The following is a 16,987-nucleotide window of genomic DNA, read 5'->3' as shown; positions in this document are numbered from 1 at the left end:
GTTTATTCAGGAACTCTTGCACTTACAGTTTCCTCCCTTAAACTTTCAGTGGGTATAGCAGTAGGTACTTGAGGATGTTGCTGTCTGCCATTGCTGTCTGCTGAAGAACATTAGCTTTCTAGAAAGCACAGCAAGATAACATGCATTCCTGTGCCTTAGCTGAGCCAAGTCTTGGCACAATTCACAGTCCAATGTCTTAGCACAAAATCACTTTCCTTTGCTTCAACTTAACTTACTAAATGAACTGGGGCTCCTGAAGCATGACCATCTCCTAGTTTTTGCTGCCCTCCTACAGGGACAGTATATTGTGGCCCTATGGAAGGCTGCATATGCTTGCACTGGTGCAATTAGTTATTAGAAACACTTATTTGAAACCTTGCTAGTGTGTGTTTAAGGTGGAAATGAGATTGATGTACAAGCAGTTCAGCTCATAATTTGCTTTCTGAAAGAAGGTTTTATTTCCTGTTTTAGATACTATACATGAAAAGATGAATTAACACTCCTAGCTTTTTCTCTTCTGCTATCCCAACATTTGAATCAGTATCTGAATAATGATGGTAGATAAGAACTTCTATATTAGAATGGTGAAGTTAGAAAGCAAATTGCTATCTGCTCTTTAGGTAGTCGGGGTTTTAAGCTCTCTATTGTGCCTTCATCGGGTGCATCTGCCAGCCAGCACAACAGACCTGCTTTATACATATCTGTAGAATTAAATACAGAAAAACAGTGATTAAAAAACCTGAAAGTTCATTCATAACAATGTGGAATTTAAGTTTCTATTTCTATTCTAGCCTTTTATAGCAAGTATAGTTACTGTTAAGTGTCTTCCCAAAGAAAACCTGAAACTACTGATTTTTTTTTTTTTCAGGGTTAGGCATATTGGTAAGGAATTACTATATTTGGGAAGTAAAAAGAAATTTTTAACCTACTTAAATACTACAAGAGGTAAATTGCTGATAAGGTCCACATGACATGGCACAAACATAAATCTAATATTTGATAGATTATAATTGTGAATCCAGACTGCAGTTCTTGAAAGGGGGATTTTTTTTATCTTCTGCAGCTGATGGGACGATTGACAGTGGCCAGGGGTCATCTGTTTATACTGAATCGTGTGTGAGCAGTCAACAGACTGTGTCGTATGGTTCCCAGCATGACCAGTCAGGCTCGACAGCTGCTGTCCAGGGATATGCAGCTTCAGTTGGCCAAGTGCAGTCACAGCAGCATGGAGGATTTCAGCCACCTGCAGCGGTAAGCCAGATTCTGCAATATTGCAAACGCATGGCATGACTTGCTTTTCTGTGTTGCTCTTGAAAGGTGAGAGAAAGGTCTGCCAGGCCATCTTCTGTGGATGTGTTGTTTTGCATGGGATACTAACTCTGCATGGAAGTAGTAAAAGGGGGGGTATTTTTGCAAGGTGACAGAGTCTAGGCTAAGGGGGGATGTGCAATGGCTATTTGTCTTCAAAGCTTTTATTTAATCTTGAGTATGCTTAAGCAGGATAATGGGTTAGTGTTTTTTATGGATGGAAGTAATGTGCTCAGAACAAGACTCTCATTTGCTAAGTCAGCATTTAATCTCACTTGGGAAGGTGATATGTGTATGTGTACATGAAGTTACCAGGGGTCAAGCTGCTGGTTTGATTTGAAGGGGTTAGAATAGTTGAGTTACTCTATAAATATACAATTGCTCTGTGTGTTCTGTGAGGCTTTGATTACAGATTCTGCAGGTAAGATTTTTTGAACTGTTATAGAATGCTGCATGTGAGAACTCCAGACTGACAAGACCCCACACCCTTGTTCCCAGTTTTATTTCTAGCTTGTGTTGAGTTGCTCATCAGTTGCCATGCGTATTCCTTTTCCCTGGAAAGTCTGCACTGGGCACAAATACTTTTCCTACTATGTTCATTTGTGTTGCCCTTTTATTTTGGTATGTTTTCCCCTTGGTACGTTTTTAGATCTGAGTATGAGTGCAGAAATCTATTCTAACTCCGGAGTAGAACTTCTGCTACTATTATATTGTCTTCAGTGGTGCCCTTGTTACTTGTTTTTGGTTTGTTTGTTTTTTTGGTGGTTTTTTTTTTACACAAATAAAAACCTAAGCCTGAGGCCAGAGACATTAGGGAATAATGTAGGAATACATAAGGGAGAACATGTGACACTTAAGACTGAGTGTCCTTGCTTTTTTGGCACCTGTGGCTGTAGGCTTTATTACGGAATTGTTGGCGTTACTGGCTTTTTGGAAAACATGCTGGTCTCACTCCCCAGCAAAGGATCTCCATCTTTTTCAAAGGCTCTTAACCTGAAGCACGTGTTGCTGCTAGTTCTTGATAAAATGAGTTCTTAATCCCTCCAAGCTCTTGTTCTGGGTAAGCCATATTTTGGTGTGGGGGCATATATGGGACCAGAAGCCATTTCAGTGCCTTGGGATGGCTAGATTCCAGGTTGAAGGACCTTAATCTTTTGAGAGGAGGATGAGAGAACAAGAATATGACAGGTACAGTCAAACTGCCTAGTTCACTACTAAAATGTGCTCATGATGACCACAGTGGTACCAGGAGGTGGACAGGACTGAGTAGAATGCTACAGGAACTACTAACAGTTCACTGGGAAGACAGAATGACAAGTCAAAACGATACTGACAACTGGACAAATAGCCTTAAAAAGAAAGAGAACACAGGTCAATCAGGACAGGAACAAGGTTCATGTTTAAACTGGAATAATCAGCTACACGAGTACAGGATGGGCAACAACTGTGCCTAGGCACCAATTCTGCCAAAAACCCAAGGGTCAGGGATTATGTTCAACCGCAAGCCGGACATGGTCAAAAACATCATGCTATCGTGAAAAGGCAAACATCTTATGTGAAGTAGTTGTTCTGCTCTTGGCCATTGGTAAGTCTGTCCTGGGCACCCTCCTTGAGCGAATTTGAGGGTGAACTGGAAGAGAATTCAGAGGAGAGTGTCAAAAAACCGCTGCCAGAAAGACAGAAAACACGGTTTGTGTGGGAAGGCTGGAGGAGAACATGAGCTTGAGAGAGAAAGCTGTAAAAGGCTGCTGTAAAATAGGAGGCAGCTGATCAGATCACAGCACTGTTGTCAGGTAGAATAAGAAATAATAAGCCTAAACTGCAGCTTGGAATTATTGGGTGGGAAGGGCTTTTTTTCTGGCCAACAAGGACAGTTAAGTACTGAAGTCCCCATAACCAGAAATGTTTCTGAGCAGGTTAGATAAATTAGACAAAGGAACAGCATGTATAACTAGTCCTGCCTTGGAACAGCTGAAGATTATGAGTAAATTACTTATTTAACTCTGTGAGTTCCCTTATGCCCCTCACAAATTTTTGAGCAGTCTGGTGAGTTGTTTTCACCACAGAAATCTCAAAAATCAGATCTCCACTGGATATCTTGAGGTTTTTTCCCTGGAGGGTCTGTATGTGATTTCACTTATGTTAAGAAATTGTGGATTACATCCGTAAGAGGCGTATGCCATTAGAGAGGGAAAACTTGCAGTTGAAGACTGCCTCTTTCTATTTGCCTCAAATATAGCAAAACAGACCACACCAAACCAAGTAATAACGAACCCCCAAATAACCTAAACCCATTAATTCTGATTCTGCCAATTCGGTTGTATTTTGACCTGTGGCCTTCTGGATTGTGGCAGGATTACAAAATCCTGATGCTTTTGTTGGCTCAGTGTCTGGAAAATGCTCGCCTAAGACTCATTTTACTGAATCTTCCACACATTAAACAGACTTATTTATGCAACTCATGTTGTAGAATATGTAACGTTTAAATTTTAATGGTAATAGAGCCAACTGCATATGCTTAGTCCACTTAATTCAGGCAGGAGATGCCCCAGCAGAGAGACTGGTGAGGTGATACGTATAAACACTCCAAACTTTCTAATTCTGCTCTCTAAAGTGAGAATGAGAGTTTGAAAGGTCATCAGTATCTGTTTAGGTGTTTCTGTTTGTCAGACTACCAGATGCTCTGAGTACACAGAGTGTGGGCTGCATCAGTGGCCCCAGAGAAAAGTCTCTCCTGTCTGCTCTGCCTTCCCCGTGCTGCTCGTAAGGGTGCTGGGGAACTTCCCGCACTGCTCAGTAACCCAAAGCAAGCGTCGGCCCTCAGCGGTGCACATAGCCTCTTCCCAGTGTGTTGGCATTCATTCAGCATTTCTCATATCTTCTTGCACTCATAGCAGTCACGTAGTATTGGGCCTCTCATTGTGTGTCTGCATTTCTTTTCTACCTCATTGTAGATTTTGCTGGTTTTTTTTTTTTAAGTGTTCAATTCTTAACTTTTGTTTTCCTCCTTTAGCTTCAACGTGGTCGTAGCATGTCAGTTTGTGTCCCCCACCTTCCTGCTCTTCCCTCTATGTCCTGCATCCCTCTCAGTGCTCCTTGCACCCCACCACCAGCGCTGTCTGCACCTCTTTCTCCTTTCTACCTTCGGACTGTCCCTGAAGAAACCTTTGCAGAAAAGCTTTCTAAAGCCCTGGAAAGTGTCCTGCCCATGCACTCTGCCTCTCCACGCAAGCATCGACGCTCCAGCCTGCCCTCCCTCTCTGTCAGTCCTGTATGTGTTACCATTTGCCTCCCGGCACAGTAAGATAAGTTATTAAATACATCCTGGGCTCTGGGCATCTTTTTAAAATTAAGAAATGAAGACCTGATTCCTTATACTTTATGCTGTGCTGCTGGAATGTTGGTATTTTTCTGGGAAGCGTGCACTTAAGTATTATCCAACAGTGGCTGACCATTTGGTTTTTGTGTTTTAGGATAGTATAAATGTGAATTACCCAGTTGTACCACAGAAGGTAAAGGGAAGACTAGTTCTTATCCCTTTAAGGTAGAAGAGCAGCTTTTTATTTTCCAACTTCTAAGTAAGCACTGAATGTTAATTAAGCCCTGCATAAAACAACCATCTTCTAAAGCTTGATTGCCATGGCTGGTTATTGTAAAAGCTTTGGCTAGCTGAATTTCTAGCTGATACTAGAAATTCAATATGAATGTAAATAGTTTTTTAATCAGGAGTGCCACTGCGGCTGCTTCTTTAATGGAAAGAAGCCAAGCCTTTCTCAGAAGATTAGATGCAAGATAGCTTGCAGGACAGGAGGTAGTCTGTTTTCAGTGTTGGGCTTTGATTTACATGAAATTTTGAGACACACTTCTCTAAGTGAAGTATGTGGAACTAGTTTTCAGAACATAGGAAAGGTCCTTCATCCTGTAGGACCTTCTTGTTCATGTTGGTCAATATGGAAATTTGCTGCTGCTTTTCCAGACAAAAGGGGATGGGAGGAAACAAATGTGTGGAAACAGCAAGTTGCAAGAGTCATAAATGGCATCTGTCTTAAAGTTGGTATATCTGCTACTGACTTTTGCAGGGATTTTTCCCTTTAGGGTTGATAATACAGTGTCTCTTATCAGCATACTGTAGGCAGAGATGATAAAATGTGGAACTAATTTTTTCTTACATATCTTAAATAAGACTAGCTTCATCTGAAGTACTGCATCAGCTGGAGTGGAATTGCCTGGGGACTCTGCTGTTACTACACCTGTGAATGTATTGTTGTCCAGGCAAGAGTTAGGTTTGTTTCTGTGAGTGCTGATTTCCTATGTGAAAAGGTATGATCAAAAGATATGATCAAAGGGATCAAAACAGGTGATCAGATAGGGCAGAATCAAAGGCTCTGCAGTTTTATCATAGGTTTTTTTCATCTATGAGCTGGAATGGTTCAGTTTTGTTTCATGAGCGGTTTCTTTAGGTGTCCGGGTTGCGTACAGAACACGCTCCTGGCAGGACACTAGCACAGTGGTTTTTACATTGGATAACATTAAAATTTAATGCCGTGTTACCTTTAAATGCATACCAGAGGCTCTGCATTGTTGTTGCTGTCAAGTTCTGATTTTTCAAATTCCCCATGTGGCAGTAACCTCAGGGGCTTGATTGGCTTTAGGCACTGATCACGATGGACAATACATCTCATCTCATTGTCAGGAGCAGTACTGGTTTATTTTGTTGAATTTCTCGATTTGGACTGGAAAAGCAGCTCTAACACCAGCAAATGTTTCCATTTGTAGCTATGCCTGCCACGGATGTATTTAATAGATATTTACGACTCACCTAAACTTCCTAAGTATTGTATGTTTTTGACCATGAATTGAATAGTCATTCTATAAAGTTACTTCACAGAACTGCCTAGTTGTGCCTAGAACTGTGCATGTTGATGTGCTTTCACTTTTAATGTATGAATTACTTGTCTTGTTCATGTCGATACAGCCTCAGCATCCGCGTGGGGGAACACCAACGTTCCCAGATTCACAGATATTTTTCCCAACCGTTCATGAACGGCCGGTGTCTTTCTCGCCACCACCTGTCTGCCCGCCGAAGGTGGCAGTCGCTCAGCGGCGCAAGAGCACTTCATTTTTGGAAGCCCAAACTTGCCACTTCCAGCCATTGCTGAAGACTGGCCAGAGCTTAGTTCCGCCCGGTGGTAGCCCCGCCAATTGGACACCAGAGGCGTTCGTTATGCTGGGCACAGCAGCTCAGAGAGTCGCTGGAGAGCCTCTGCATGTGCAAGTTAACCCCGTGTTTGAGCCAGCTCCTGTACAGAGTGACTATAGATCTGGACCAACACCTCCAGAGGATGCTCACTACAGAATGCATCCGGAAGCTGTATATTTGGTGGGCATGCACTATCCATCACAGGTATCGGAGCAGTATGATCAAGTAGCTTATAACTCTCATGCGACTGAACAACATTTGAAGCAGGTCTCTGAGTCAAACCAGGGGCAAGGTGGTCCTCCACAAAGCTCTGTGTTCGACTTTCAATCGGGGCAAGCGTACCTGGCAAGACACGTTCAGAACCTGAGGCTGGATTCTGGGATGGGTCCCCTTTCTCCATTATCCAGTGTTTCAGCTCCTCTGAGTGCAGATCCTGCTCAGATGACGTTCCACCAGGTATTTGTTCCACACTCTGCCCCGGCTGTGCTCTCTCACAGTGGTGATGGCAGAGCGAGCTGTGTCTTTGAGTTCCATGTGCACACACCGACTTCTGCGCCAGCAGAAGGGGCCGTTTTACCCCAGCACATCTACCGAAGCCGCCGGGGTTCTATGGAGACCAGTCAAGAGGAATCCACTCCAGGCATAGGGTTGCATGGTCGGCTTCAGCCTGTGACAGAGGAGCAGTCTAACTATCTTGGTCCTGAGTTAGCAGGTCCCAGAGGGGGGTCTGCCAGGTGGAGCTGGCCGGAAGGAAGCCCAGAATACTCCAGTGATTCCTCACAGCTGACTTCCTCTGACACTGTCGATTTCCAGTCTCCCCCCCCTACAGGGGGGTCATCGTCTGCTTTTGGTTCAGACTTCTCATTGCCCATTGTTCAGCTGCCTCAGAAGGTGTTGCAAGAGTCGCAGCTCTTCATCTGCTTCCCCCAGGGAGCCTCGACTCCGCAGGCCTTGTCCACCTCGCTTTCATCAGGACCACCTGCACTCTATCCTCAGGTTACAGGAGCAAACCCTTCCAGAATTTCTCTACTTTCTCTAAGTCATACCTTGCACCTAAAGGGGAGCCTTGCTTTTAGACTTGCTCCATGTGGTTCTAAGTATTAGTGTCCATGGGGGTGCCTTTCCACCGAGTCAGGGGTACGCTAGGGTCTCCCTGACTGACCAGGCTGCAATGACATAGGCTTCAGCAACCACTTGGTCTGTGTTCAGCTTCGGCTGGAATATTGGTAGGGCTTTTGTGTTAAGGGTAACAAAGGGTCAGTGTTCCTCCTGGGACTAGTTGTTCTTTGGGGGAAAAAAACCCAAGCTGGAGTACCAAAATGGCTTATAAAGAATGGATTTAATGAAATGTATCTTCTCTGCTTTTAAAACTTGCTTTGTATTTTTGTTCCTGCTCCTTAGCAATTTAATGAGAATGTGTAATTTGAAGTTGTACTTTTGTATGATTAATGTTTCATTAGACAACAGGGTCGATTTGGGGACTGTCCAAAATGCAAGAGCCTTTTTCTAGGCTTGCGAAGAGAGGAATGGAAGGAGCTATGTTATGTACCTGTACGAAGGTTTGGAAATGTGCTTGCAGAATCGTTAAAGAAACTAGCTGAGTAGTAAATTAGTGGCACAGACAACTGTTGCTAATGAGTATTGCTTCCTTATAAGCCTAGGATATGGTGTTCTTAAAAGCAGAATTTGAGGCCTGAGGCTTAGTGTGGAGGTACATGTTTTATCAGTATATATGGCATTTGCACTTGCAGTTGTCCGTAACGCCTTTGTACGCTGTGACGGAGGCCTATTGTCTATGTACATTGTGTCTGCACTTGTAGTCTGAAACTTTTCATAAGAGTTTTCTGTGAACAGAAAGGATTTAATTTAAGTAGATTTCTCATTCCTTCTGTTCTTGGAATTAGGGGCTCTCTGACATTTTAGTTATTGGTGTATTAGCAACTTTGGGATTTGTGTGAAGGAACAGGAGGAGAATCTCTGCTTTTTGTGGTAAGATCAAGAGCTAAGTATTTAAGGCTTTCTGTAAGGGGTAATAAGGATGTTTTAATAAAGCTGGAACAGCTTTAATAAACAGCCTAATAGGTAGTAATTTCTATACTGTAAGAGAACTTGTGGAGTGGAGCTGCTATGCAAGAAGTTTTGAAAATCACCTGGGGATTGTTTCTTCATAACCCACCTCTGTTAAACTTCAGGAGGTGACTTGGGTTGGTGGTAAAATATGTCTGGAAAACGCGGTGGGGGATCACCATTATCTTGCAGAATATAAATTCTGGGATCTTCTATGTAATTCATTAGAAGACCAGAATTCGACTCAAGTTTGTCCTTCAGTGTGAATAGATGTTACAGCAGTGGGGTAGTGTACACGTTTAGATCCTAGCCAGTAAGGGCCTCAAGCTTCTAAAACAGCAAAGAAAAAAATGGTTCTTTTCATTGGCAGTCTGCTTTCCCCAAAGTTTCTATAATTAAACAAGTATGTAATTTTAATAAACTTGTTCCTAATAAGCTTCTACAAGCTGGATGATCACAGCATTAAGGAATTTTGGTAGATATTTCTGGTATGATACACCAGATACGTTTTCTTATGAGGGCAGTTCACCCCAGTGGTGCATGCTCAGAGAACTCATCTGGAGATCATTGTCTAGCTGTCTCCCAGGATCTGGTAAAGGAATATAATGGTCACAAAAATAATAATGACAATCCTGGGATCTGATTAAAGATGTCAGCCACAAAAATAATGATGAAAATCCATTGCATTTTCCTCTACATCCTTCACATTCATTTGTATGCCACTCCTCCATTTTTTTCATTGCTTATTCATTCAGTAATTGTTTCAGCTAGAATGTGGACCCCCAGATTCTTTACTATCCAGTTTTTGATAGCCTTTGAATGGTGGCGAGTCTAGAAATGATTTCTAGCTTGTGTTTTGATGTGCGTCTCAAAGGGCACTCAACATGTACTGAGCACTTTTTATTGGTCTAGAATCCTGTATATATTTGACATTTTTTCTCAACAGGTAGTTTTATTTCCTTCTAGCTGTCTCCTATCTCCCCACCTAACTGTGTCTAGAACACATGTAAAGGTAAAACTCAATGCCTGTATTTCCACTTATTATACCAAGGCACCCTGCTCTTAAAGCATCATCAGTGGAAGAAGCAGCTGATAGGCTGATCTGCCTCATGTTGAGGGGCACGTGGGTTGCAAAGATTTTCTGCGTTGGTTGTTTTGGAAAACTTATAATGATGAGTTCAGAGCTCTTGTACATTGCTGTGCTTTCTGGTTGTCATAGTGGAATGTAGCTAAAAGGACTCCAAAAGGACTAGCTGTCCAAGAGGTCAGCTAGAGACCTATTCCAACCAGATCATTCCAGGCAAAAACGATTTTAACTGCTTGCTGCAGGAATCCTAGGGCTTTTCAAGCTCATTCTGTCTTTTTTCCCTCCTCCAGACACAGGTGCAAGGCCAGTCAGCTTCAAGCAGCGCAGCGGTGCCATCCCAACCTACCCAACACACTCAGCAGGTAAGATCACACTCCCCAGACCAGGGACTGAAATACTTATAGTATAGGATTTTGACTTCTTAAGAGCAACTTGACTACCTCTGATCCCCTTCAACCCATAGTTTTGGACAAAAGCAAAGGAATCCTCTGGTTCTCACACCATCTTAACGTGCTATGAGTGAGATGAACTTCATTGACTTTCTAAAATGTATTTCTAGAATCATGTGAATTTTTGGTTTTATGTGTCTGTCTTCCCCACCTTTTACTTGAGCTTGCAGTGGAGGTCCCATTCAAGGGGAGGCATGTCAGGATTTGGAAGTTAGACTGTCTAAGCAGGCAGACTTCATTCTCATGATTTCTTCTAATTGGAAATACTATTTTCTGCAACATCATCTTCTCTTACCTGCTTTTTCTTCCTTTATAGAATCTTCATTCTTGTTTTCACAGGTGAAATAACTCTGTTGCAAGATTTGGTGCCGATAATGGAGTTGTATTAGTGATGCTAATAAGTGATTGCTAAAGCTTAATTGACTCGAGATTGAGCAGAACCACTGTCACTTATGAGGGAGTAAAACTAGAATTTAAACAGGATATGCTTTAAAACCTTCTTTGGGGTGAAAAAATAGCTTCTGCCTCTTTTCCCTACTACAGAATGCACAGCAGACAGCCTCTTCCCAACAGCCTGGACAGTACCAGCTGCAGCAGCCATCAGTTTCTGCTGGTGCCCCTCCCACCCAAACTGTCTCTCAAACTCAAACTTCACAGATTATGCCAATGCCTCAGGCAGCAGCTGGGACACAGGTAAACAAAAATTCCTCTTTCTAGCAGAAGATTTTTCTTCTTCACAGCTAGCAAATTCAACATGCTGCTACTTTCACTTTTGCCATCTTTTCTAATGGTTCCAAAACATTCATCCAGATATTAGCATTCTTAGTGTACCACAACTTTCAGTTTTGTTGGAAAATGTGTTGGAAACCCTTTCTTTCACATGTGGCAGTCGTGAGTAATTTGAGGGAGGGATAGCTCTTCTACACACAAAGATCTTTAAATTGTGAAAAATATCCTGAGGCGTATCGATGAATGGTGTCTTATGAATGGATTTTCAGGAACTTGTCATTTCTCTGCTTCCCATCAATGTCTATCTTCTGCACCACGATGTGTGTAAAACGTTCACTTATTTAGGTAGCGAACCATAAGGACTGTCTTCTCCACTCTGTCATCTTTCTTATTCAGCTCTTCTCCTTTACTACCTGGTCAAGAAGCTTCTGTTACTGAGTATTACTTCATTTTGGCTCATATCTCTGTCTTGAACATGTGAGCCTTGATTTTTGTTTTTGAAATGGTTTGTTTTGTTGCTTGTCCATCTAAACTGCCTTTCCAGTTGCATTGTTCGCTGGCTTTAATTGACATATCCCCTGCCATCCTCGGAATGCTGGCACAGTGGCTTTTCATTCTCCGTTGCTTTAGTCCCCATACCCAAAGCTGACAGATTTGTTGAAAGGTTTGCACTTCTTTACTGTAAGAAGGCAGGCTGGGCTCTGGGGGCAGAGCTGAGGGGAATTCGGTTCTGTTTATGCACGTCAGTGCTCCAGGGTATTCGAATGTTGCTCTTTCACCCTCTGTGGGTGTCTGTTTCAAGAGCCTGTTGAGTTCTTCAGAGGAAGTGTTGCGAAGTGAGGACCTCTGGGAACTCCAGCCAACTTCCCAGCCACTCTGCCAACTGTGCTCCCCACCCACTTTAACAGAGTGCTGTAACTTGAATAATTCTTTCTTTGACTAATGCGTAAAAATTTCTGCTTTCTGCAACCCTGCTTTTTTTTTAAAAAAAAATCTATCTCTATTTTCTTTACCTCCCCAGCTTCCTGTTTCCCAACCAGTGTCGATCATCCAAGGCGAGCCTCAATTACCTGTTGCAGCACCTTCTCTCCCTCAGCCTTCAGTTGCCCCATCAGTCCCCATTGGCTCTCATTTCCTACCCATGGGACAGCCCTTGCCAACTTCCATGGTTCCCCAGTTCTCGGTCTCGCAGTTGCCCGTAGCAGCTCCTCATGTGTCAGTGGCGCAGCCGGCTTTCCAGTCACTGCCCATTTCAATGGCAGCTGGCATGAATCAGCCATTGCTCACGCTGGCAACGTCTGCTGCGGCAACCGCTGTCCCTGTAGGATCAACCGTTGGCCCTAGCCAGCTCCCCACAGTGATGCAGCCTGTGGCTCAGTTGCCCAGCCAGGTTCTCCCGCAGCTCCTGCAGCCGGCTGTCCAGTCCGTGGGATTGCCAGTCAGCATTGGACAAGCTGCTGAAGCTTCAGTTCCTGCTGGAGATGCTCTTTACCAGGTATTGTTGCAAGCCAGCAGAACTCTTCTCCACATTTTTTCCTGTTCCTCTGAGGTACCAGATCTGAACTGTGTGCCCGGGCCAACTCACTTCTTGTAAGAGAGCCATTAAGCCATGAAGGCGACTCCTGTTGTGGTAAAGGACCATTTTAAGGAGGGGGGAAAAAAGTCTTTGGACACGCTGGTGTTTTGAGGTTTTCATATTAGGTAATGGAATTTGTCTAAAATGACAGAATCATAGTGCAGAACTGTGGTCAACCACTGTGTGAAAGAGGGCAGCTGCATATCCAAGAGATTTGTCAACTTGGGAAAAAAAAAAAATTTAAAAATGATGTTTAAAAATGGGGGATGTGTGTTGGAAAGAAAATCAATGGCAGCATATTCAGCAATGTCCGTTTTTCATTCTGAGTCTGGGAAGGGAGGTGGTAAGTGGGGGACACTTGCTAGAAATAGGTCAGATGGCATGGAACGTGAAGTGGGTACCTGATGCTAGCCATGAAATGCTAGGCTGTTGGGCACGGACTGCTTCAGCTTTGAGATCGCTGTGAAAATGGCACGCTGAATGGTGATGGCAGTAGCGACTCAGCATATGACTCTTCTAGAAGAAAAATGGTCTACATGTAGAAACACCTGCACTGGGATTTGAAGGAGTGCCGTAAAACAAACGGTGTGTTGGCATGTCCCTCAATTCCTGGGTGAGCTCATCATGAGAGCACAGGAAGAACACAAGAGCATTTTTGCTGTTATTCTCAAGGATCAGCAGCAGCTGTGTAACATCTAGGCAGTAGTTGTTCAGCCTGAAAATTCTTCAGTCACTTCCAGTCTTGGGCCTTAAAATATGAGGCTAAATAGGCAGCTGTGAGGGCTGGGAGATGAAGACTGTTTTGCCTGAGACTTGAAACTGAGTGGGAATTTGCTTGTTCAAGCATGGTGATTTGCAGGCTGAGCTTTGGCTCCGTATGAACGGTTTGCTGCTCTGGGAAGGTGGTCTGTGGGAGTGCTTGAACAAGTAGGGAAGGCTGGAACATGCCTACGAAACTGATGTTCTTTTATTTTTAATTCTTGTTTTTCCCTGATTAGCTCTGACATTGACTAACTTGACTCCCTCGTTTCTATTCCAGGGCTTCCCGTCTCGGTTGCCGCCTCAGTATCCTGGCGACTCGAACGCTGCACCTTCCTCTGCTGTGGCCTCTGTTAGCATTCCTACTGCCGTACTGTCCCCTCCCTTACCCACGGACGCGATGGCTCAGCCGGGCTATCTTGCTCCTGTTGTGCAGCCGTATGTGGAGCAGAATGTTTTAGTTCCCATGGGCAGCCTAGGAGGACAGGTTCAAGTACCCCAGCCTACAGTGAGTTTAGCACAACAGGCCTCTTCCGCCTCCTCGCAGCAGGCAGTTTTGGAGGTAAATATGTTGAATGTAACGCAGTGATGCATTTAGGGCGTTTGACTTAAGCAACATTATGTGTGTGTTGGGAACTAATCCCTTCCGTGCCTGTTTTCAGTTGGGAATTAATATTTCAAATGACCTTTTTCTTACAGCAGAATGTCATGCCAATGTGGGGACCTTGTTGCCACTGGCTGTTCTGTTGGGAAGTGAGTGTGCATCCTGCAGGCAAAAACCTGTTAACACTTCACTTCTTGCTAGCACTGTAGAACATCTTTGCCGTAGCAAAGACAAGCCGCAACTGATAGCCTTTGAGAATCTGTGGTTATGCCTATCCCCTGCAGCCTTGTTCTTGCTAGGGGGAACTGGAGTTGTCCTTTGCGTTCTGCATTGGCTTGCATTTCGCACATTCTGTTAGTAAGACTGCGGCTGCATGGCAAACTGTAGTGACACGCAGCGTTAGAAAGGATGGCTGATCTCCTCTCCCTACCCTTCCCCATAAATGATCTGCTTCACTGCAGTTTGCTCTAGCATCTTCTGTAAATTGGAGCTGTCTAAATGACAGCTGTCAGAAGGTCTAGAAAGGTAGCGCTTCTGGCTTTACAACTGACTTGGGAGGAAACGTTGGAGACTGCTGGGTTACTTGAAAAGGAAGGGAGCTCTTTGGGGGAGTTCTTGATGTAAGTTTCTATCCATAGGGTACTCAGGGAGTCTCACAGACTGCTCCTTCGGAGACTATTCCAGCAACACAGCCTGCTCAGTCTACCCCTTTGGCTTCCTCTATGGATAGGTAAGTGTTGTTTTCTCTTCACCAAACTGAATTTCAGTTTCATGTGTTACATTAGTCTTCCTTTAGTGATCTTTAGGTATTTTTTTGCACGAGGGATATTTTTTTTACTGGGGGTGTTCTTGAGGATGTGAGGAAGTAAACTTCCTAGAGGAATGATAGGCTCATGAGAGGTGGGCCAATTTTTGATTTACAGTGGGGGATGGAGGGGGTAAATAGGATTGTGTAGTGATTTAACTTCTAATCCTGTTTGTTATGTCAAATGGATCATAAAGGAGGTTTTTCTGTCCTTTTGGCACTTACACGGCATTTAAACTCCAAATAGCTTGAAAACATATTCAGAAGATACATTTGTACAACTCTGCTTGCAAGAGTAGCTAAATAATTACTGTTAGAAATGCTATTCAAGCAACCCTAAGTGTTGACAGAGCTCTTCTCCCCTACTCTGTGATTAACAGGCATCTCCTGCTCTCCAGAAGAGAATGCCATCTGGTAGGGTAAACCGTACTGTTGCGGTTTTGGAGTGGATGGATGCTAATGTAAAGCTGTGTTTTTTCTTTTTAGTGCACATTCTGATGTTGCTTCAGGATTGAGTGATGGCAACGAGAATGTTCCAGCTTCCAGCGGAAGGCATGAAGGGAGGACTACGAAACGTCACATGCGGAGGTCTGTCCGCAGTCGCTCTCGCCATGAGAAGACTGCTAGGCCAAAACTGAGAATTCTCAATGTGAGTATCTTTCATTACAGTGACAGTGAGGGTGCCTTTTTTGGGCTTCAAAAAGTTTATTTTCCTTTGAGGAATCTCTTCTGCAGACTTGTTCTGTGCCCACCCCAATCACACAAGCTATCCAGTGTATTTCTTCTGCTTCTGGAGTCAGTGTTCCAAACATCTATTAAGAGCTTTGTGGAGCATTAGATATGGCAAAACTGGCTTGCTTAGCCACCAGTGATTCCACAGACTATTCCAGAATATTTGGTGTATCCTCAGAAACAGCAATGCTGTACATGGCACCATTTATTAGACTGGAAAGAGAGAATGTGTTTGTATTAGACCAGCACCTTTGGTTTGTTTCTGAGCTTGAAAGCACAAGCCTTAGGTTTTCAAGCTTTTGGTTTGAACTATTGTTTCCTGTGCTTTAGGTTTCAAATAAAGGTGATCGGGTAGTGGAATGCCAGCTGGAGACACACAATCGCAAAATGGTTACTTTCAAATTCGATTTGGATGGTGACAACCCTGAGGAAATAGCTTCAATTATGGTAAGACTTAGAAATGAAGAATTGAATCCAGTCTCAATCCCAGCAGTAATGTAAAATGTTCTCATTTGTGTTTCAGAATTGCTCTTTCGTGTAGCATGGCCTGTGTTTACCTTCCTGGCACCCAAGCACACCTAGAAACTTTGTGCTCAGAGTGATGTACCAAAGTGACAGTTAATACTGCACGCTCAGTTCACGTGAAAATTCGCATCAATTTTCACCTTAGAATTGTGGTTTTACCAAGTAAATCTTCTTTTGGTTTTTTAACAATCAAAATTTTTCAAGAACTTCAAACAACTTCTTCTTTTGGTTTTTTAACAATCAAATTTTTTCGAGAACTTCAAACAACTTCGTGTGTGCCAGGTTAAACACATGCTGTTTGCTTTCCCAAAGGCAAACATTGCTAGATCTTTACAACTTATGCTTAAGCTTTGAGTGTTTTGTCGTTGTTCTTGACTAGAATGGCAAGATTCTGCCCTTAAAGTAAGGAGGGGGAATCACTTTGTGGTTCCTGAAAGTCAGTAATGACTGCTGCTGCTTTTGACTTTCTCAAGGGAAAAACCACCTCTCCATTCCATGTATAACGGCAAAGCAAAGACCATTGTATACACTTCTGTATATAAACACGTTATAAACTTCTGTTCTTGGGCTGGTACAATCTGAGTGAAACCGAGATTGTTTTGGTGTTGCTGAAGTAAGGGAGAATGACAAAAAGCAATATATTTTGCCAGCTGTTGGGCAGCTGTGCAGCGTGGATCTTTTAGCTTCAAGAGGTGGCAGAATAATAGGTGATGTGTGCTGGATTCAGACCTGGCAGAAAGAGCCAGATCAGTGACACAGGAGACATTGATCCCTTTGCCACTAATGGCATTCCGAGAAAGAAAGAAAGAGGAAGAAGGCGGTTCTTGGCTGTGTCCATGTGTTGGCAGTGTAAACAAGCCAGTAACATGTAGTCAAGTGCCAAGAAATACAGAGAGAAGGCACAGATGTGTCTCTGCCCCATACCTAAAATGATCCTATGGAACGAAGAATTCCTAGTTTCCCTTTAATCAGGATACTAGTAGGCACTCCTCCGATGGGTAATATCAGTTGTTGCTCAGCTTAAAGCACTGAATGCTTCTTTAGTAAGTATTCTACATTGCAAAGCCTGATAAAACCACATCATGCTTGGCTCTTCTGAACCTGCATCCCAGAAACTTGATGACAGAACGGTGTCTCAGGCTTTAC

At 43.4% G+C, this 16,987-nt stretch overlaps 1 protein-coding gene across 1 annotated transcript in view; it reads left to right on the top strand.

Annotated features, from left to right (window-relative positions):
• LOC104509208 (serine/threonine-protein kinase WNK1-like) overlaps positions 1-16,987 on the top strand; it is a gene marked incomplete at both ends in the record, with an annotated part of 83,295 nt that overhangs the window by 59,835 nt on the left and 6,473 nt on the right. Inside the window, 11 exons of the mRNA XM_010151067.1 lie at positions 1,064-1,251; positions 4,322-4,579; positions 6,284-7,504; positions 9,953-10,024; positions 10,655-10,804; positions 11,862-12,335; positions 13,456-13,737; positions 13,875-13,928; positions 14,418-14,509; positions 15,071-15,233; positions 15,647-15,763. Of these exons, the coding sequence (XP_010149369.1) occupies positions 1,064-1,251; positions 4,322-4,579; positions 6,284-7,504; positions 9,953-10,024; positions 10,655-10,804; positions 11,862-12,335; positions 13,456-13,737; positions 13,875-13,928; positions 14,418-14,509; positions 15,071-15,233; positions 15,647-15,763 (3,071 nt within the window). The remainder of the gene's footprint in view (positions 1-1,063; positions 1,252-4,321; positions 4,580-6,283; positions 7,505-9,952; positions 10,025-10,654; positions 10,805-11,861; positions 12,336-13,455; positions 13,738-13,874; positions 13,929-14,417; positions 14,510-15,070; positions 15,234-15,646; positions 15,764-16,987) is intronic.

Source organism: Eurypyga helias, unplaced genomic scaffold, assembly GCF_000690775.1.
Source record: "Eurypyga helias isolate BGI_N326 unplaced genomic scaffold, ASM69077v1 scaffold19054, whole genome shotgun sequence".
NCBI lineage: Eukaryota > Metazoa > Chordata > Aves > Eurypygiformes > Eurypygidae > Eurypyga > Eurypyga helias.
This window is presented reverse-complemented; position numbering and strand designations above follow the sequence as displayed.